Genomic DNA, 22,605 nt, shown 5'->3' with positions numbered 1-22,605 from the left:
AACTGGATACATTGGAAAATGAGGAGGTTTAATCAGTGGTAAATTTAACTAGACTAGGTGGACACCAGTTCTTTAGTTCTTTCTTCTTATTAGCTGCACCCTGCTGTTCAAGTCAGGTCTCAGCAAAATAGCATAACATTTTGGCAAAAAGATGCAGCCAAGTAACCCAAAACTGGAGGACAAGATAGAGAAAATCTCCACAGCCACCATGTATTTCCCCTTGGTGCTCAGGTAGGTTGGAACAAAGGACAACCACACACTGCAAAAGACCAGCATGCTGAAGGTGATAAACTTGGCTTCATTGAAACTGTCTGGCAATTTCCTAGCTAGGAAAGCCACAGTGAAGCTGACAAGGGCCAGCATTCCCATGAAGCCTAGGACACAGTAGAACATGGTGACTGATCCTTCATTACATTCCAATACAATTTCTTCAGCCATTGAATGGATGTCAAAGTGCAGGAATGGAGGAGAAGTTGCCACCCATCCAGTACAAATTGTGGCTTGGATAAGGAAGCAGGAAAGCACAATAGAATTTGACAACCTTTTCCCTACCCATTTCCTTATCCTTGACCCTGGCTTGGTGGCCATGAAAGCTAGAACCACAGTGGTGGTTTTGGCTAATATGCAAGAAACTGCCACTGAGAAGATCATGCCAAAAGTGGTTTGTCGAAGGAGGCATGTCACTTTATGAGGTTTGCCAATGAATAGCAGAGCACAGAGGAAAGAGAGAATGAGGGAGATGAGGAGAGCATAGGATAGGCTCCTGTTGTTGGCTTTAACTACCGGAGTCTCCTTGTTCTTCACAAAGATGCAAAACACAAAAACTGTGATAAAAGCAAATAATAGAGCAAAAGTGGCCAAAATGACCCCCAAATAGTCTCCATAAGACAAGAAAGTTATTTGCTTTGGAAGGCATCCATCCTGTTCATTGTTTGGATACTGATCTCCTGGGCATTCAAAACAGTCATCCATGTCTGAAAAATAAAAGGTAGCATGAACACTGTGTACTATGCTGTGTACTCTGTAATCAAACAGGACTATATTTATAAAAGGAATTTTAAATATGTATCTCCTGCCAATGTCAGAAAGACTGATCAGTAATTACTTGCACAAGAAACCATATATGGCCAGCTAAGTAATGTAGGTATTGGACCCAATATGAAGAAACCTATGTCTTGCAATGAAGACATTTTCTGTCCCTGGATGCCACCAAGCAGGAGTTCTCGCGTCCTCCACAATGTCTGTATTTGCTGAAGTTACAGATAGGTAGCCGTGTTGGTCTGCCATAGTCAAAACAAAAAAAATTCCTTCCAGTAGCACCTTATAGACCAACTAAGTTAGTTCTTGGTATGAGCTTTCGTGTGCATGCACACTTCTTCAGATACGTATCTGAAGAAGTGTGCATGCACACGAAAGCTCATACCAAGAACTAACTTAGTTGGTCTATAAGGTGCTACTGGAAGGAATTTTTGTTTTGTTTTGTATTTGCTGAAATTCCTCCTCAAAGCCCTGTTCTGCTACAACTTGAAATTAGGTGCTATGCTCAAGAATACATATGTCTCAGTAGTGTTGAGGTGCCAGTCGACTTGTGCTGATTTGATTAACTAGCAAACCCAGGCACTTTTAATGAGGTTCGTTGTGTGTAAGCTTGTGATTGGGCTGGCTGGTCACGAGACTTATACAGTTTGTTAAAAGACCCTATTAGTTCAATGTGCCTGGGTATGATGCCACACCTCCCAATAGAGTGTTGTTATGCTCTTCTGCTGTGCATACCAATCTCCAGTTGGAGAATAGCCTCTACCAAAGGTGTCATGGACTTTGAAGAAGCAAAAACTCAGGGCAAAAGGAAACAAGCTAAGGGGGAGGCACATTTGGCAAATCCTCACCGTGATCAACTCCTGCCCGGAAACCTATGTCCCCAATGTAGAAGGATGTGCAAATCCAGAACTGGCCTCCACAGTCACTTACGGATACACTGTTAAGACTGTATTCATGGAAGACAATCTTACTCAGCTACAAGTGATTGCCAAAGAGAGAAAAAAGAGTGGTGCTTTGGAGTGGTACTGATCCATCCAGGGATGATGCAAGGCCATCCTGAGCTGCAGCCAGGTCCTGAACCAAATCAATAGCTTTGCACTATGCTTAATCAGAGAGGGACGCGGGTGGCGCTGTGGGTTAAACCACAGAGCCTAGGGCTTGCTGATCAGAAGGTTGGCTGTTCGAATCCCCGCGACGGGGTGTGCTCCCGTTGCTTGGTCCCTGCTCCTGCCAACCTAGCAGTTCGAAAGCACGTCAAAGTGCAACAAGATAAATAGGTACCGCTCCGTCGGGAAGGTAAACGGCGTTTCCGTGCGCTGCTCTGGTTTGCCAGAAGCGGCTTAGTCATGCTGGCCACATGACCCGGAAGCTGTACGCCGGCTCCCTCGGCCAATAAAGCGAGATGAGCGTCACAACCCCAGAGTCGGCCACGACTGGACCTAATGGTCAGGGGTCCCTTTACCTTTACCTTATGCTTAATCAGGGTTTTAAACCCTGATTAAGCATGTATTAGGTAGGTCGGAATTAGGGTTTAAAACCTGGATTAAATAAGCAGTTGGGGGCTCCCCCACTCTCCTTGTGACCTGACTAAGGTCTTTTGACAGCACTGCCCTAATATACACTGCATGTTGCCTGTTATAGTTTGTGAATAATGTATGCAACACTTCTTACCCTTCTTGTTTGATATCTTCCCTTCTGTGCATGGGAGGCAATCATAGCAGCAAAATGGCTTTCCTTCCTTTTTAGCCCTTCTATAGCCTACATGGCAATTCTCATTACACACAGAGAGGGGTTGTGCCTGTCCATAAATAAGAGAAGAGAACCGTTTGGGAGTTTTATGTCACTGGGCCATCTAAAAAATTGATATTCAAGAAATAGTTTAATGCTGGTGTGACTCAATGACATTCTTTACAGAGAATGTGTTGGGTTGTGTCCAATGCTTGTCATCCTTAGAGTAGACACATCGAGTTAGTGGACATGACTAACTTAATTTAGTTAATTTTCATGGGTCTACTTTGAGTAGAACTTAACTGGCTACAACCTCCTCCTCCTCCATTTTGCAACTACTACTTCTTCATGATAAAGATGCCGAAAAATATATCGACTGCTTCAAAACTTAATCCAGTTGATTATCAATTTTAAACACATTCAAGTGTTGTTTGACATAATTTTGAAATCTGACAGTGTTATTTTCTACTTTGCTTCTTTTTGTCTTAAAATGTAACTTTGTTTTCTGCAATGCACATAGAACCTGGATAACTGAGGTTCTACAAGATGGGGGATCAGTAAACATCACCTCTCTCTTTTTTATATATAAAAAAGCAAATCTGTTTGGCTTCCTTAAATATAAGGGAAGCGTGGGGTCTCATCAGACTGTGCACTTAACAGGGTGCCAGCCGCAGAAAACATTATCAATTTTATGACTGACTTTTTAAAGTCAATTGAAGTTGCATGGGGGGGGGGATGTTCTGGACTGGGATCATGACAATTTAATTCTTTCCCCTGGACTGCAGTGACAATCCAGATCAAGTTCCCACATTAGACATAAAGATGGATTATTGATACTGCAGGTGGGTTTAAAGGATTAGATGATTGAAGGATTAAAGACTCTACCCCCTTATACCATGGTCTAGATCACTATTGTTATACTTCACAATGGGCATCTTTTCTAGTTTAGTCCTCTCTCACACACAAGGTGTTTTTAGTCCAGTGTCAGTTCTCTTATGCTTCCCAGAAGTTATAGCCAAATGACTTGTTGGGAGAGTCAGAACCACGATGCTAACTTCCCAGTGGGAGGGTCACTGTTGCTTACCAGGAGGGGGAGGAACATGGAATTTGAGAATGTTGCCTTATGCTGAGTGAGATCATTGGTACATCTAGATTGGTACAATTCACTTGGGAAGACAGGTGAACTAATACCAGTGTACTGGAAGAAGCAAAGATCACCAGTGTCAAAGCAATGATTCTTCAACATCAGTTTCGTTGGACTGGTCATGTGCGGATGCCTGATTATCATCTTCCAAAGCAACTACTCTATTCTGAACTTAAAAATGGTAAGTGTAATGCTGATGGTCAACAAAAGAGGTTTAAAGACTCTCTCAAGGCAAATCTTTAAAAATGTAGCATAAACACCAACAACTGGGAAACACTGGCCTGCGAGTGCTCCAACTGGAGAACAGCCTTTACCAAAGGTGTCATGGGTTTTGAAGATGCTTAAACTCTGGACGAAAGGGAGAAATGTGCCAAGAGGAAGGCATGCTTGGGAAACCCTCACCGTGATCAACTCCTGTCTGGAAACCTATGTCCCCACTGTGGAAGGGCGTGAGGATCCAGAATTGGCCTCCACAGTCACTTCTGGACTCACTGTTAAAACTGTGTTTATGGAAGACAATCTTAGTTGGCTATGAGTGATCACCAAAGAAGAAGAAGAAGAAGGAGGAGACATCTAGATCTGTATTGTCTGCACTTATGGCAGCAACTTTGCAAAATTTCAGGTAGAGTTCCTTCTGTACCTGACCTGGATATGCTGCGGATTGAACCTGGGTCCTTCTGCATGTGTAGCAAATGCTGTACTGCTAAACTACAGTTCACCCCAGACAAAACCGTGGAGTAACATGTGCAGTGCAAATATAGCAGTGGAGCCAATCCAGTGCTTTTGATAATGCAGCTGACCCTGCCTCTCTCCATCCAGATAAGGAACAGCAAACCACCTTCTGAGAAGCTAGGATAGCAGCTTGGTCCCACCTGATGAGCTGCTTCTGGTTATAGCTCCTTAAATATATTATTTAAAGGTAAAGGTACCCCTGCCCGTACGGGCCAGTCTTGCCAGACTCTAGGGTTGTGCGCCCATCTCACTTAAGAGGCCGGGGGCCAGCGCTGTCCGGAGACTCTTCCGGGTCACGTAGCCAGCGTGACATCGCTGCTCTGGCGAGCCAGACCAGAGCCGCACACGGAAACGCCGTTTACCTTCCCGCTAGTAAGCGGTCCCTATTTATCTACTTGCACCCAGGGGTGCTTTCGAACTGCTAGGTTGGCAGGCGCTGGGACCGAGCAACGGGAGCGCACCCCGCCGCGGGGATTCGAACCGCCGACCTGACGATCGGCAAGTCCTAGGCGCTGAGGTTTTACCCACAGCGCCACCCGCGTCCCACAAATATATTATTTAGATCAGTGCAATAATATCACACCTTCCCTGTCACATCTAGTTTTACCTAGAGGAATGTATTTCAACGTATCACAGTGAATCAATTTTTTAGCATGGAAGAAAAGTCTGGAGACACCCAGAAATTGGCCTTACCTGGTTGAACGTGCTGGGCCATACAATGACATAATCATGAATGTTGAACCTGTTGTCTGGGGTAATCTGTGGGTGCATTGTACCAACTTTGACTCTAAGAAATGATTGATTTGGGAATGTGACCCAGTTGATAATATCAAAGCCATCTGCTAGTTCACCATTTTGGTCAAAGGAAAACTCTTCCCCAGCACCATTGTTAAATGAGGCACCTCTCAGTAAGTGGTGGAGCTAAATTGAGGGAAGGAATTCATGAGGATGCATGAACATACATAAATAAACAGTAGGGTGATATGTTTCACACTGAGTAATTGTCCCTTTAAATTTATTCATGGAGAAGAATCTTAGTAACTGTAAAAACTGTTTGTTTGTTTGTTTGTTTGTTTGTTTGTTTGTTTATTGCATATTATTTTTGATTCCAACCTAGCCAGTCAGTGCAGGACACCCAATGCAGTTTACAGTACATAATACAAAGTCATAAAACGAACTGACATAAAATAAATATATAACAACCACCACCAGAGATGAAAGAATTGCACCCCAAAATAGGAAACCCTGTATGGAACATTTTTTTAAAAAAAAACAAAAAGCACATAAGCATAAGGCATAAAAGAATATTCTAGATGGATCATGCCATGCAGTAACAAATCATTCTTCTTATTATTAAAATTAAAAGTTTTTCAAATCCTTGCTCTCAAAAGAAACCAGGGTAGGGGAAAAACCAAAGAGGTAAGAAAAAATACAATTAAAAAGAAAATAAAGTCATATTTAAAACATTTTAAAACAATTCAGATTTAAAATAATAACAACATTTATTTAAAAAACAAAAGCAGCCACATATCCTCACAGCTAATAATATCAAGGATGCTGGGAACAGTAAATTTCAGCCATCAAATGCCTGGGTGCCCTGAATGTTAATAATGAGGGAGAGTTCACCTGCCATGGCTCTTGACATAGAATCTCCCATTTCTCATCACCGACCATTGCTCTGTGTTTGGATGAATGGGTGGAATGCAAAGCATGTGCGACTGCATATAGGGCATTGTAGATGCTGTAACTATGGGCAGTCATGCTCATTTCAAAAACAGATCCAGGAAGAGTCTCCAGCTTCTCTTTGCCAGTACAGGTTTCCCCACGTTCATCATCTAAATGTCTCTGGGGAAAAGAACAGATAAATGCCTCTTCCCAGAAGACCCTGATAAAGCCACCTTCTTTTTCTGTAATGGGGTTTCTCCTCTGAAGAAATTTCTGGAATGCTAGAAGATCCCTTGAGTTGCAAAGGACAGAGCACCATGTAGTAAATTTATGTCTCGATCCCTTTGGAAAGAGAATGAAGCGAAATCCATCTGGGCTGTCATAATCCAGACTTTTGCCTTGAATTGCACTCGTATGCCCTCGATTTCTGCAAGCGCAGGCATCATTCTCATTGCCATAATGGCATGAACTTCACCATCTACAACCACAACATTCGCAGTGCTCCCCACAACAACACTGATAACTTCAGAACCCTCATCCACCATCTCAGAAAAGTGAGCAGAAAATGTAAGTTTGGGGAATCTTTCTATAAAGTCAAAGCAGATACCTCGTTCGGCAAACATGGGGAGAATGTTTTGGACAAATCTCTCTGAGCTGTCGTCATCTTGCGAAATCAGCCCAATCCACATCCAGCTGAAATGTAGCAGTAACTGGAGAATACCCTGATACTGAAGAGCCACAACAGGAAACATTCGATGGAAGAAGACGTTTTGCGCTTTGTTATTCATCACAGGAGAAGAGCCATAGAGGAGCTTAAGGTGCAGTTTTTTTTGAAAAAAAGGAAGGAAGGAAGGAAGGAAGGAAGGAAGAGTTGGTGTGAAGCAAACACTAAATAAAATTGAATCCAGATTTCAATTAGCTTCGATTCTTGTTAACCAAGGGCATTGAACAATTATTTATAAATGTGCATTTTTTTGAAAAAAATACATATATGAAAGGCATACAGCTATATCCTCAAGACCTAATGGTACACTTCTCCTGATTTTAGCTTACTTGTCCCCTATAGTCGTCTCCTGAAGCCCTTACCCAGGTGGCCTGGAGGTTTAGAGGGTGCTGACAAGAAAAAGGTTGTTTTGGTTTTAGTCCCTTTTCCATAGAGATGCCTGCTTGGCACCAACATTAGGATCCTTTTGGTCTCATTTTATTGTGTTTGTCTTCTCCAAGACATTTGAGGGAATATAGTTCTCTTGCTTACTGTTGTTTCTGTATTACATACAGTCAGGGGATCTTTCTTTCTTCTTTCTTTCTTTCTTTCTTTCTTTCTTTCTTTCTTTCTTTCTTTCTTTCTTTCTTTCTTTCTGTTAAACGTAATAGTTTCTTATTTGAACTGTGCTTGAAAGTAACTTAAATACATTTTGTATTAGGCAACAATAGATTTAAATTTAAAATTGCACCAGGTTCAGCATTTTCCCAGGTGGCATTGAGTGGGTGAATTTAAATTTAGGAAGGGTTGAGAAGGAAAAATTGCAACTTCATTTCAAGACTGGCATATTTTAGTTTATGGAATCTTTGCATAATCTATATTAATTTAAAGTGTAAAACCCAATGAGAGATTTCTCCTCTTTTTTAATGCCAAAATACAGACCAGGAGACCTTTTAAGGATATTTGGAGCTAGGAATGTACATCGGCTTTACTGATATCCCAACTTGTGGGATGAAATAGGGTGATTCAGGGAAGGTTGCCACACTGCACCTATTACTATGAAACTGGGCAGGCTCCATCTCCTCTGAATGGCCACTCTGACATTGCATCAAATTCTGGCAGAAAATTTAAAAGCCACAGACTTTTCATTTGTTCTTTAAAAAAAAAACATTATTTAAAGGTGTCCTGCATCACCTCACCCCCATCTCAGATTTCCCTGCCTATAATGTGACAGGCTTAATCCACTCTAAAAGGGCTCCTGTATATGCAAATTTCATCCACTTTCAGCAAAAGTGGAAAACAATATTTTTTTAGCTATTTTTAGATTCCCTATTATAATTAATAGAATAACTACAGTTTTTCTTTACAGAGAGCAACTTGGAAATGAGAGCACAGAGTGACTCAGAAATGGATCAGCTTTAAAAAAATAAAATAAAATGTGCAGATACAAGGCAATTTTTTGGTCCGTGCAAAGACCTATATGGAACTGTGGCTACAAAGATCTAGTTATAGGTAGGTAGCCGTGTTGGTCTGCCGTAGTCAAAACAAATTAAAAAAATTCCTTCCAGTAGCACCTTAGAGATCAACTTTGTGGCTACAAAGAAAACATGTCAGGCTGGATACAAAAATGAACTGACATTCTAGTGTGTTATGTTCAGGGAGATTGATTGATTTATTTTCATTTTATGAAATGAATTTTGGATCACATATGTGTTCAAACACCACATTGAAGCCAAAAGATACAAAGTCCAGGAGAACAATAATCCATGCTCCATGCATGCATCTTACTTGTGGCATCTTGTACATGCACAGTATATTTGCCATGTGGAAAGAGAATTCATAGTTAGGTCCCCCAATGATTGCTACTGGAATGTTCTCAACATCACACTTGTAATTTGGGATGAATCTGCCCCTTCTAGAGAGTAGTTCCAATGAGGCTTGATAGGTCCGGCATGCTCTGAAATGGCTATTATAGATGTGGAATCCCAATGTGGCATTAGGTAAGATCTGGGGATTTTCGTTTATCTCCTTTATAGCAAATACCAAGGCCAGGATGTGTTGATAGAGCTGTGTCATTAGCCTGCAATGAGAGCTACAAACTGCATCAAAGGACATATTCAACAGATCAGGATATCTATCTTTCTATGTCTACCTATGAAATTGTGCAAAAATAGACCATATGGCCACTGCCCAGGGAAGTTTGTGGAAACGAAAGGATACAAACCTGGACTACCCTGCAAAAGCAGTGGTGAGATATCAGATCTGCCAGGGCTCCCCCCCCCCCCAGCTGGAACTCACCAGAACTCAGTTCCAGCACCTCTCAGGTGGGTGCTATTACCATTATAAGAGAACAAGGGAGTGTTCATGGTGAGTTCCAGCACCCCTTTTTCCTAAAAAAATAATAGAACTGATATCTGCCCCAAAACTTATGAGAGAGGAGGCTGGGGAGGAGGTCAAAGGCGAATATATTCCTTACATGTGTATGATATGGTTAAAGAAACACAAAACTGCTTACATACATCAAGTCAGCATCAGAGATGTCTTGGGATGGATGCATATCAAAGTTTATGGTATTTGGAAATATATAGATCTGTGACATAATGGCAGCAATTATATAGTCTCCAGACTGATAATATTGGTGAAGAATTGGAAGGGGGTCCCTAAGTGAACACTGAACAATAGAAACCTTGCATGACAGCTGGGGCAGCAACACTAACACCAGCACCATAGATAATACCATCTTGCAAGCAAATCACAGCACACAACAGTTCATCTTTCAAGCACCATCGTTCAAGCTTTGCTCAGCTGATGCAAATCTGGAACAGTGCATTGCAAAGAATCAGTGATCAGACTGACAGAGCTCTCTGTTCCTATAGCAATGAATGGCTCTGAATGGCTCAAGGGTTATTAATAACATGATTCATAGTTTTGCATATGGCCACTGGAACTCCTTAGGGGTGGGGGGGAAATATAATGACTAATTTGATAATTATATGAGAGGTAATCTCCTGTTGTGGCTTGCAGATTCTCTGGAATGCTGCAAAAGAAAACAAGTTTATCACATCTCAGCCAAAGTCTCTTCTTGTCCTACTCAGATGAAAAGCAAGAATGTGAAATCTCTTAGAGGAAAGATCAATGTATACGTAATATCATGAATATTTATTTCTACGTAGCATTGTTCGTATAGTAATCTGGAATAGGAAGAAGAATGTGGCTGAAAGGAACTCAGAAAGCCACATTAATGTCTCACAACAAATGAAACTGATCTGTAGAAAACACTAAGAGAGTCTGTGTACTGGTCCAGTAAACGCTTCCGCTGCGCCACCAGCGCATTTGCAGAGCATTAATTAAGTCCAGTGCAGAGATTCTTGTTGCAGTACAAACTTCAAAGTCTCAGCAGCAAAGAAATAACGACACAGGGAAGCCTGTCTTTCCAAAGACAGGTTTATTGCAGAAAGATAACAGAAACACCTCCGGAGTTTTTCAGACATTTTTGCTTCACGCCCCACAGGCAGAGAAAACAAACACTCTTTATATACTGAGCAACTTAACAACTTAACGAGCTTGACTACTTAAAGTCACATGACATTGCTAACTTGCCAGCGTCTTAGGTTTCACACCCTAACAAACACAACTTGAAAAAAGAGAGAATGCATGTATTTTTGTAAACTAAGAAATCTTTAATAAATAATAAAAAAGAAATCCCCGAAGGAACCCAGATGGAAAACTTCATTGGTCACCGATTTTACATAAATGGAACTATTGAAAAGGGAGGTGGGGGAGAGACTATTCATGATTGCTTTCCTGGTAAAGTACAGTGATATCTCTAGTTACGAACTTAATTCATTCTGGAGGTCCATTCTTAACCTGAAGCTGTTCTTAACTAGAGGCATGCTTTCACTAGGGCGGCCTCTTGCTGCTGCTGTGTCGCCAGCCCCTGATTTCTGTTCTCATCCTGGGGCAAAGTTCTCAACTCGAGGTAACTCTTCCAGGTTAGCAGAGTTTGTAACCTGAAGCATTTGTAACTTGAGGTACCACTGTACAAGCCTTCCCTCTTTCCAAATTTTCAAAAAAATCATCTCCCAGTTTCACTTTTCACTTCTCCCCTCTGATAATGGTTGGAATCTGCCCAGTTGCTGTTCCAATCCTAGGGGATGAGGTGATATCAGGGAAGGTTATAGAACTTCAGCAGTTCAAGAGGCATTGTCTTCAAAAAGCCTCAAAGAAAAAAATGGACAGTTCTAACTGTGTTCAAAACAATCAAACAGTGGTGAGGTCTTATGAATGAAACCTATGAAACTGTTGGTGGGATTTTTCACAACAGTGCTCCATCCAGGATCCCTCATTTGATAGGGGAATAGAGATAGGAATAGAGCCTGCACGATCTATAACAGAGAGTGCTGCATTGTATGTGCTGTTGTATGGTTTGTGATATTAACTGCGAATCCAGACCATGTCTACTTAGAAATAAGTGCTACTGAATTACGTGGGGGTGACTCCCAGGTATGTGTGGTTAGTATTGTATCATATTTTTAGTAGTAGTAGTAGTAGTAGTAGTAATAGTTGGCACTTTGCTGATTAACTTGGGTTTCAATGAAATAATACATCATTTGGGGGTAACACATCTGATTCATGGAAGTGTCAAGAGCACCATTGGGTAGATTAGTTCCAGTTGTGGAGGCATGATGTTGACAAGGTGCTTCAATTGAACAAGAATGACCTTCCACATATGCATTTGAACCTTGTCCCTTTGAAGGTCAGAACCAGCGCCTTCATTTCAGGCAGGAAATAAATTAAGGAAGGGGAACGAATGTATACAGTTTACTTTTTGCCCCTGGTTAGCTGCCCACCCAGTCTCCATGTTAAAGTCTCACTGAGATACTTGATTTCTGATTAACAGGGCCACAAAGGATTCCCTCCCTCCAAACCTGTCAAGCTTCAGGGAATCCGATCCTTCCATGGTGGCAGCCAAGAAGCAAATAAACAAGAAGAGCTCTTAACAAGTCTTTTATTCAATATTCACAGCGGAAGGCTTAGTAAAGGTGCCTCTATTTCAGTAATGGTGTTGCTCTGAGTAAAGTCCCACACCCTCCTTCTCTCGTATTATATGTCATCCCTGTGCTTTCTGCCTCTGAGCTTTCTGTTCTCCTACTCTCAATGCCTGCTGGGTCCTGGGGGGGGGGGTCAGGAATGCTTTCTAAAGACAGTGAATCTGTCAGCTGTCTCTCCACTGGTGCTTCTGCTTCCTCCTGCTGCTCTCCCAATATTTCCCAGCTTCTCCCCTCTGCGGCCTCTGAACTATGAGCTTCTGCAAACTACTCTTGTAAATCTATACTGTCCTCCTCTTCTCAGGAAGATTCAGGAGGGGGGGATGGTCTCCACCATTCATCTTCATTCTAGTCTCTGACAAAACCTCAATTAGTTATTGAATTGGTTTCCCCGGAAATGGCATTGGGCAAGATAAGCATAAAAGTGGGGCTATAAGGGGATTGGGATGGAGGGCTAGCTATAGCACACCAAAACTCAGGTTAGCGCTTAGCCTGACTGAAAGCTTGTTTCCCTGCAAATTCCATCCAATTATGCAGAAATGAATTTTTATTTTTATTTTTAGATTTCCCCATTACAGTCAATGTGGCCAAAGAAATGAGATTTAGACTCTGTTAATGAATCAAATAAAATTGCCCAGGCAGACACATTCTCTAGTGCAGTGACAGTGGTGAAAAAAAGACAGATGCTGGGGTTGGGTGAAATCAGTCCAACTCTTTATTGACTACTGTGAAAGGTGGGGTTGGCATGGTGCTGGGCCTAGGATCAAGCTCCTTATTCCACTAACCCATGCTGATGGAATGACACTCTTGGGGAATCGCTGCAAGTACTTTCTGAGATTGTATTATTTAAAACATCCTGGATTTTTTTCAAGCACAGGTGACCTTCTGATTGACCATTCATTGCTCAGTGTTTTGTATGATAGATAGGGTGGAGGATTCCAGCAGCAACAGGGACCTCATCTATGAACTAATGGATTAACAGGATCCCAAATAAGAAATTGACCCTTTTGGTCATTCTCAGAATAATCTGGAAGTGACCATAGCACAAGAGGACTAAACACATCTTGGCAACCACCAGACCAGAACTCTTATGACACTGTTTCCCTTAATCAGAGTACTTTTTGGGCAGACCAGCTACATGGGCTGCTGTATTGGCTTTGGGGAACAGTTTTGTTGAGTTCAGGCATTCTGAGAAGAAGATGAAATGAATACAAGGAGATTTAGTCCAGCTATGATTTGCTGCATCAAATAGACTTGTTCATGCTTTAATTCTTTCTTATAATAAGCTGTCCCCTGCTGTTTAACTCTGGCCTCACCAAAATGATATAACATTTGGGGAAGAAGATGCAGCCGAGTAACCCAAAACTAGAGGCCAAAATAGAAAAGATTTCCACAGCCACCATGTACTTTCCTTTGGTACTCAAGTAGGTCGGAACAAAGGACAGCCATACACTACAAAAGACCAACATGCTGAAGGTGATAAACTTGGCTTCATTAAAACTGTCTGGTAACTTTCTAGCTAGGAAAGCCACAGTGAAACTGACAAGGGCCAGCATTCCCATGAAGCCTAGGACACAGTAGAACATGGTGACTGATCCTTCGTTACATTGCAGTACAATTTCTTTAGTCATTGAGTGCTTGTCTAAATCAGGGAGTGGGGGAGCAACTATCAGCCAGGCACTACAAATCATCACTTGAATGAGGAAACTGAAAAGAACAATGGAGATGGCCAGATTTCCCCCCACCCATCTCCTCATTCTGGAGCCTGGCTTGGTAGCCATGAAAGCTAGAACCACTATAGTTGTTTTTGCTAAGATGCAAGACACTGCTACTGAGAAGATGACTCCAAAAGCAGTTTGTCGAAGGAGGCAGGTTATTCTTATGGGCTGGCCAATGAATAGCAAAGGACAAAGGAAGGAGAGAATGAGGGCTAGGAGGAGAACATAGGTGAGGGTCCGATTGTTGGCTTTCACGATAGGAGTCTCTCTGTGCTTGATGAAGATCCTAAGCACCAAAGCTGTAATGAAAGTCAATAAAAGAGCAAATGTGACTAAACTGATCCCCAGAGGTTCACCGTGAGACAGGAAGCTAATATCTTTTGGAAGACATATATCCTGGCCAATGTTTGGGTACTGATCTTCAGGACATTGAACACAGTCATCCATGTCTGGAAAAAGAAATAAAGAAAACATATTCATTGTACACTCTTAAGAGTTAGTGGTGGTAGGAGGAAAGGTTTTCACAGTCCTTTTGCTTTATATCCTACTTTTCTACTTGACTCATCAAAGTGTCTGTTGGCCCACACAGACTAGGCCCCGCTGCCCCCACCCTGTATCCCCCACAACTGACCATTCCTGACTCAATGTCTTATCTGTGGAAATAATGGAAATAACTGTGTACTTTGCAGACTATTTCAGTAGTTGGAATCAAATTAAATCTCAGCAGTCTAGAATTGGTGGTTCCAAACTTTCTGAATCTGCAGCTGTTACTCAGCTCATTTTAACAGTGAATCTATGTGCATGGTAAAGGTGATCAGCTGTGGAGTGGAATAGAAGAAAGATTTTGACAAGAAAGTTCTGGCTCATGGTATAAGCAGACCGAAACATTTGTTTTAATGATAGAAAGGCTCTGTTTCCTGGGCCTGGTGCTTGGTGCTTTAGCTGAGATGAGAGCATGTACAGATAAAAGAATTCAAGACTCTTTAGCAGCTCTGAGTGACTTTCTTGTATCTCCCTATACCCTAGGAGACTTGGGATCACATTAACCCCCAAAACAATGGAAAACATTTTCTTCAGGTGCTTAACCCATAATTTATTACTACAGAACTAATGTTGTTGACTTCTTTTTGTTATTAAAATGTCCACACTTTAATAATAAGCTGAAATATATTCATCGTTCTGCTGATGTTTTAAAATACACTTTCCCAAACACATTTTAATCTCACCACCCCTGTTTGGTCACTACCATCTCACCCATACAGGCAAATTAAGAAACTCATTTTCAACAGCCTCACCATGTAGCTAATAACAGCAGTTTCACAAAAAAATTAGGTCTTGTGCCATTTTCTGTGGGTAAAGATAGCCACATTGTGAAGTTGTCTTTTCTTCCTAGATATTACACAATGTCACTTAACATTATTTCCCTTCTCTCCACTGAGGCTGTAGTATTTGTTTCAGTCAATTGCCAATGGATCAGACTTAGATTTAGTCAAGCTTAGTGAAGATCCATTGAAATCAGTGGTACTTGTTTACGTGAATTCCTATGTATTCAAATGGATCTCTGGAAACATAACTAAATAGTGATACAGCAGTGTATAAAAAGCAGGTTTGTAGTTAAATTATAATGTATTTCTAATCAATTACCAGTGAATTGGGGCAATGTTTTGAACATCAAGGAAATCAATGTAAAAAAAACAGACACATTGATATACATAACCAGATCAAAATCAACTATGAAATAGGTGGCATACATACGTCAATATATAACATGTTTTAACCTTTCTTACCTTTCTGGTTGGAAATCTTTCCTTCTGGACATGGGAAGCAATCATAGCAACAAAATGGCTTCCCTTCCTTCTTTGTCCGACTATAACCTGAACGGCAATGATCATTACATATAGAAATGGGCTGGGTCTGTTCATAAATGGCAGAATATAATGTTTTAGGTAATATCGTGAACGCTAGAGAGTATTGCAAATGCAGTGGGCTTTTAGATCCTCCACCATAACATATATATTTATATCTATATCTCTATCTATCTATCTATCTATCTATCTATCTATCTATCTATCTATCTATCTAATCTATCTATCTATCATCTATCATCTATCACATCAGTTCTCGAACCAAATGGTGGTAATGGTTGATGTGGAGAGATAATGGTACTTACTTGTCCTGCCATCATTGGCATTGCTGAGTAGGTTTCACAAATGAAAAATGGGTTTTAGCTAACCAACCAACCAACCAACCAACCAACCAACCCCCAAATAACAGTGAAAGAAGATGCCTAATATAATGGTAAAGGAGTTTCAGAGTGCTACCACTCTGAATGAATGATTCCTTGAAAGTGCAAAATGAACATTATGTGGCACATTAATATGTAACTACAACATGAATGTTCAGATTGAAAGCTGTAGTTTGAATAGGGCTCACTATATTTACAGAATATTGAGAAACAGCCACATAGGGAACTATCTTCTTCCTGATCATTGGTCAAGTGATGGAATGAACCCTGAATAGTGCAGAGAACCCACCTGGTTAAATTGGTTGGGCCATACAATGGCATCCTCATGAATGGTGAATGATTTCTCCTGGGTACCCAGGGAGTCTATCTTCCCAATTTTTACTCTAAGAAAGGACTGATTTGGAAACGTGAGCCAGTTTATAATGTCAAAGCCAGCAATTAATTCACCATTTGGGTCAAAATGCACCTTTTCTCCTGCAGTGTTGTTAAATGAAATACTTCTGAGAATGTGATGGAGCTAAATAATGAAAATAAGAAGGAAGATACATATAAAAGTTCAAACTATGCTATCATACCATGTGGTAAAAATACATGCAGCAGGAAGGCTTGGGAGTACGATCTCTTGAAAGCTTTGTGCAAGCTAATGTTAGAAACAGGAAAAGGTCACATAAAATCCTACATCATGGAATATTGGCCACAACTGCACCACTACTTTAACTTCCACTGTTTTGGCTTACACTAAAGAGCCTTGCACATTGTAGGCTTATCAAGAGAGCTTTAGGTCTCTCTATCAAAATACCTCTACTACCTTTAGACTGCAGTGCCCATGATTTAAGTCTGTGGTATGGATGCAACTATTATGGGGTGAGATATCATGGCTGGTAATGCTACTGATGGCAGTCCTGTTGCTGTTTCTAGTATGGGCAAAAATGAGGAGTTATACCCTCCTCTGCTTTTCCCAGTAAGGACCCTGGAGAAGGGCTTTGATTTAGCAGTAGAGTACATGCTTGAATGGGACTTGGGTGGCGCTGTGGGTCAAACCACATAGCCTAGGACTTGATGATCGGAAGGTCAGCAGTTCAAATCTCTGCGATGGGGTGAGCTCCCGTTGCTCGGGCCCTGCTCCTGCCAACCTAGCAGTTCGAAAGCACATCAAAGTGCAAGTAGATAAGGTAAGGTAAACGGCGTTTCCATGCTCTGCTCTGGTTCGCCAGAAGTGGCTTAGTCATGCAGGGCACATGACCCGGAAGCTATACGCCGGCTCCCTCGGCCAAAAAAGCGAGATGAGCGCTGCAACCCCAGAGTCGGTCACGACTGGACCTAATGGTCAGGGGTCACTTTACCTTTATCTTTATATGCTTGAATGCAGAAGGTTCCAGGTTCAATCCCAGGCATCTCCAAGTAGGCCCAGGAATGGTTTTTGCCTGAAATCCTGGGGAGTTTCTGTCAGTCAGTGTAGACAATACTGATCAACATGGACCAGTGCTCTGTATTTGATATAACACAGGTTTCTATGCAATGACAGAAATGCTTGAGAAATTTTGGATATCCTAACCCCAATGTGGTTATATGTTTTTTAAAAAACAAAATCTTTTTTTTTAAAAAAACTCACTCTACGCTAATAAATCCCAGAGTGAATTGCAATACACAATCAGACCTAAATTATATAGCTGAATAAAACAATAAAAGTCCAACAACTTGTTAATCCCATAGAAGGTTGAGAGAGCTTGCCCATTTCCCCACCCCCAAATATATGGAAGTATCTTCAGGACATTACCTGCCACGGTTGTTGATTTGCAAGCTCCCATCTTACTCCCTCTGCCATTCCCCTGAGCTTGAATTGGGATGAATGTCTGATGTGCAAAGCATGTGCCACCGCATAGACTGCATTGTAGATGTTGTAGCTATGGGCAGTCATTCTCATTTCAAAAACAGACACAGGAAGTGCCTCCATCTTCTCCTCCCCAGTGCAAATTTGCCTACCTATATTATCTGTAACAGAACTGGAGAATGAACAGTTAAATGACTCTTCCCAGAAGTCCTTGATAAAACCATCTTCTTTTTCTGTGCTTGGGTTCTTGATCTGAAGGAACTTCTGGAAAGCTAACAGATCCACTGAGTGAATGGCAAGGGAAAGAGAACCATGAAGGAAACTTATGTCCCAATTTCTTTGGAATGGAAATGATGTGATATCCATCTGGGCTGTCAGGAACCAGACTTTACCCTTGGTCCTCATTGGTATATGCTCAAATTTTACAACCTGGGGCATCATTTTCATTACCATCATTGTCTGAATTTCTCCATGTACAACCACAACATTCGTAGTGCTTCCCATAATAACACTGACACCGTGAAAGCCCTCCCCCACCATGTCCGTGACACCACTGGAAGATGTTAGCTTTGGGAAAGTTTCAATGAAGTCAAAGCAGATGCCACTCTGGGAAAACAGTGGAAGTACATTCTCTATAAAACCTTCTGTATTTTCCCCATCTTGAGAAACCACTCCAATCCACGTCCACTGGAAATGCAGCAGTAACTTGATGATTCCTCTATATTGATGGTCCCCATTTGGAAACATCTGGTGGAAGAAAACTCCTTGAGATTGTTTATTCATGACTGGTGAAGAACCATATATGACCTAAAGGTTTTAAAAAAGAAGTGGGAGAGGAAAAGTTATTATCAATATAAAACATTTGCTTGTGTGTATTTGTGTTCTCTGTGAATTTTTAGTGAGAGGCTTGCCATATTGTGGTGATTATACTCAAACATCATCAGAAACCCAATCCATCCTTCAATGTTTATATTAGGAGGCATTAATGTGAATGAAGGCCAATTTCTTCTATCAGTGGGAGGCAATATAACATAAACGTATGGCTGAATCACTACCATAATACTGCAGAGATGAGTAGATTCAATCTTGTAGGATACTTTTTTGCCAGTACATTCCCTGGAGGGAACATATTTTATTTGAGTTGTGATTTCTAAGTAATATTTACATTTGCTTTCCAAACAACAAAACTGACCTCAAAACTGCTCACAATAATGACAGCATTAATTTTTTTTAAAAATATTGCAATCACTATTTCAGTGCAAACTCAAGTGATTCAAAATCTCAGAACTAGTTGCTTAGCAGACCCCTGGACTCTGCAGGAGTGAATTCTCCAGTGAGGAGTAGATGATACCATGATACCATCATGCTAGTCTCCCTATTCTGTTCATTTCTGACAGGCACCATGCTGGTTAAGTAGACCCTACAGACTGCAGGATTAAATTTCACCCAAAATACAAAACCTGGATGCAAATTTTACCTAACATGCACATTTCTGCAAAGCAATTTCATGAATACAATGCATTTGAAGGATATTTTTACAAATGTGATTTTTTTATGCACAATTTACCTTAATCTGTGCTTTTTTGGACACATTATTTGACTGGAGAACTGCTTTGCAAAATCAAGAGAAGTGGGAATTTCAAAGAATGGCTGCATTGCATGTATTGCTTCTGAAAGCGTGCATTCAGTGAAATTCAGGTGTGAATGTATTTAGATCTTACTTGCGGTATCTTGTAGGTAGACAGGATGGGTGTCATGTGAAGGCAGACATTAGAGTTAGGTCCCCCAATGACTGCTATTGGAGGGCTCTCAGCATCACATTTATAGTTAGGGATGGCCTTGGCCCTTCTTGAGAGAAGCTCCATTGAGGCTTCATAGGTCCAGCTTGCACTGAAATGGCTGTTATAAATGTGGAAGCCCAGGGTGACGTTGGGCAAGATCTGGGGAGTTTCATTGATCTCCTTTACAGCAAATGCCAAGGCCAGGATGTGCTGGTAGAGGTGAGTCAGCACCCTGTATTGAGAGTTACATGCTGCATCAAGGTTCATCTGCTTCAGATTGTAACATTGATTACTTTTCAGTTCAGTATCAGTTCAGATATTGTACAAAAGCAGGTTGTAATCTAACATTTCACAGGCGTGTAAAAGTAAACTGGCTCACGAATCTATGACGTCTCTTAAAACCATCTCAACTTCCAGGACTTCTTAGAGAGTCTCTTAGTATATCTATAGAAGACATAATTCAATAAGGTGTTTTTATTTATTCTGGCCTCTAGGGAATCTGGATGAGGTGTTTTGTATGTTTAATATCTGCTGGTCAAAAGTTACTTGTAGTCTTAGAATCATAGAATCATAGAATCATAGAATCATAGAGTTGGAAGAGACCACAAGGGCCACTACATTTTAAAGCAGCTGCATTGGTTGCCAGTTCGTTTCCAGTTCCAATTCAAGGTGCTCAAATTTGTGTTTAAAGTCCTCTTGTATGTGTACGCTTCCTCTCTTCTGATTCGCAGGAAGCTCTGTGGGCCTTTACAGGGGAGGGATAACATGTTGGAGAGGAAGAAGATCCCTGAAACTTTGCAAGCTTCCCTTCCCTCAAAAAGATGGAGGATTATGGGTGTGGTTGGTGTGGGTAAAACTATAAACTTTGCTTCTAGAATAGAATAGAATAGAATAGAATAGAATAGAATCATAGAGTTGGAATAGACCACAAGGGCCATCAAGTCCAACCCCCTGCCAAGCAGGAAACACCATCAGAGCACTCCTGACATATGGTTGTCAAGCCTCTGCTTAAAGACCTCCAAAGAAGGAGACTCCACCACACTCCTTGGCAGCAAATTCCACTGTCGAACAGCTCTTACTGTCAGGAAGTTCTTCCTAATGTTTAGGAGGAATCTTCTTTCTTGTAGTTTGGATCCATTGCTCCGTGTCCGCTTCTCTGGAGCAGCAGAAAACAACCTTTCTCCCTCCTCTATGTGACATCCTTTTATATATTTGAACATGGCTATCATATCACCCCTTAACCTCCTCTTCTAGTCTGCATGTTCTTCATTCACACAGAATACACAGCCTAATAAGCAAATACCAATGTAGCATTTTTGTTTGGGTTTTTCTAAGAATGGGTTAAAAAATACATAGGCTCACAGCAGCCACTATGGAGAAATTATCTTCATGCTCTAGTTTTAAGTATACCCTGTGGGTGTGTTTACTTTCTAATGTAAATTATTTTTCAAGACTGTTTTGATGCCATGTGGATGTCTGCGTGCAAGACTCAACATCTGTATAAGCATTTGTTCTGGAAGCCAATATTTATCCTTGGTAAATGTTTAAAAAAATTAAATAAAGCTTGTAATAGAAAAATGAGTATTTGAAATGGGTAAATCAAAATATGAATTTAAATTCTTCGACTGACCTATATAGACTAATGTGTGACCAAGCCAGCATTGCTATGAGTAGGAAAATCACTCTCTGTCTATTCTTCAAATGATTATTATCCCCAGCAGTGAACGTGCTTTCTTAATCAACTGCTTAGGCTTTAGTAAAGGGGGAAGGCTAAAAAATAATAATGGTTGAACTTGGCCAATAGTTTAGCAGTTTTGACTGCTGTGTTCTGTGAAATACAGTAAATCTTGCAAGATAAAATCTGATTTATTCCTTCACGAATTTGAGTAAGCAATGCCAATTAGTCAGGATATACCTTCATTTCACAGCAAATAAATGTATTTTACAAAGTGAAATGGAGAGAGTGCACAAATATTGTCTTTCCCAGTACACTGTTTATTGCCATTTTGTGTTTACATAACCTCCAGAGAATGGGTTTAGATATCAGGTTCCTGCCTGTATAAATGTAAGATCAAATGTGGTGGATGTTAAGAAATGAGGTCCAACTATTTCTCATTCCATTGGAGGCAAATCCAGGTGAAGGCAAATCCCAACAGGCAGGCTGGGTTGGCTGTAAATTTATTTATGATATACTATGTCCCCGCCTCCCTCCAAATCCAGCTACTTACATATGGTCATCTGAAAATTCCTGAGATGGGTGTTTTTCAAAGGTTAAGGTATCTGAAAATATGTAGATCTGAGAAATAATGCCGGCAATGATGAGATCTCCTGACTGATAATATTTGTGAAGAACAGGGACAGGTTCTCTGATGGAACATTGAGAAATATCCAGAAACGTGTACATCCCCTGCACCAACAGTAAGAGCACTAGCAACTGAAACACTACCATCTTGAAAGGGATTCTTCATTTAGGCACAAGTTCACCTCATCTGTTACTGCCATTCCTGATATCCTGAGCAGCAAAGGCTAACTTGTATGGTCACTCACACAGCTGATTCAAAGTCAGACTGATCAATCTCCGTATGTCTATAGACCCAACTCTGTATAGTTGATAGTTATTAATAAGACCTTCCAGTCTTAGTTTCATTGTTTTTCATGTGGGCAGAGGAGGTCCCTAGGGAAGGGGAGAAGATGTAATTCTGAATAATTACAGGAGAGGTAATCACTTGCTTTGAATTACAGATTCTGTGTAATATTTTAAGGCAAACATGTTTATCTCAGCCAAAGCCTTTTCTAAGTCCCTTCTTCCTTTCTTGTCTTTCATGAACAACTAGATTTTAGAAAGAAAACAGGAAACAGAAGGACTTTAAATCAATAAAAATGATTAATTATACTCACATGTTTCTAAAATGGTGACGTCTAATCCAAGTCATAACCAGAGAAGGCCCATTAAAATCAAGGGAGTTATGGAT

The 22,605-nt window shown here is 40.9% G+C and overlaps 1 protein-coding gene and 1 pseudogene across 1 annotated transcript; both read right to left on the bottom strand.

The window, feature by feature from the left end:
• Window positions 1–72: 72 nt before the first annotated feature.
• LOC114583295 (vomeronasal type-2 receptor 26-like) lies at window positions 73–9,086 on the bottom strand (annotated as a pseudogene).
• A 4,174-nt stretch (window positions 9,087–13,260) lies between these two features.
• Window positions 13,261–22,357, bottom strand: LOC114582577 (vomeronasal type-2 receptor 26-like). Its single transcript, XM_077917988.1, has 6 exons — window positions 21,862–22,357; window positions 19,574–19,751; window positions 17,799–18,659; window positions 16,311–16,538; window positions 15,564–15,690; window positions 13,261–14,225 (listed from the first exon to the last, which is right to left on the bottom strand). Exons 1-6 carry the CDS (start codon window positions 22,080–22,082, stop codon window positions 13,324–13,326), a joined length of 2,517 nt encoding a protein of 838 aa, XP_077774114.1. The 5' UTR covers window positions 22,083–22,357; the 3' UTR covers window positions 13,261–13,323.
• Between the last annotated feature and the right edge of the window lie 248 nt (window positions 22,358–22,605).

The sequence above is a fragment of the Podarcis muralis genome, chromosome 13 (genome assembly GCF_964188315.1).
Source record: "Podarcis muralis chromosome 13, rPodMur119.hap1.1, whole genome shotgun sequence".
Taxonomy (NCBI): Eukaryota; Metazoa; Chordata; class Lepidosauria; order Squamata; family Lacertidae; genus Podarcis; species Podarcis muralis.
The sequence above is the reverse complement of the archived record's forward strand: the minus strand, read 5'-3'. Positions and strand labels throughout refer to the sequence as shown.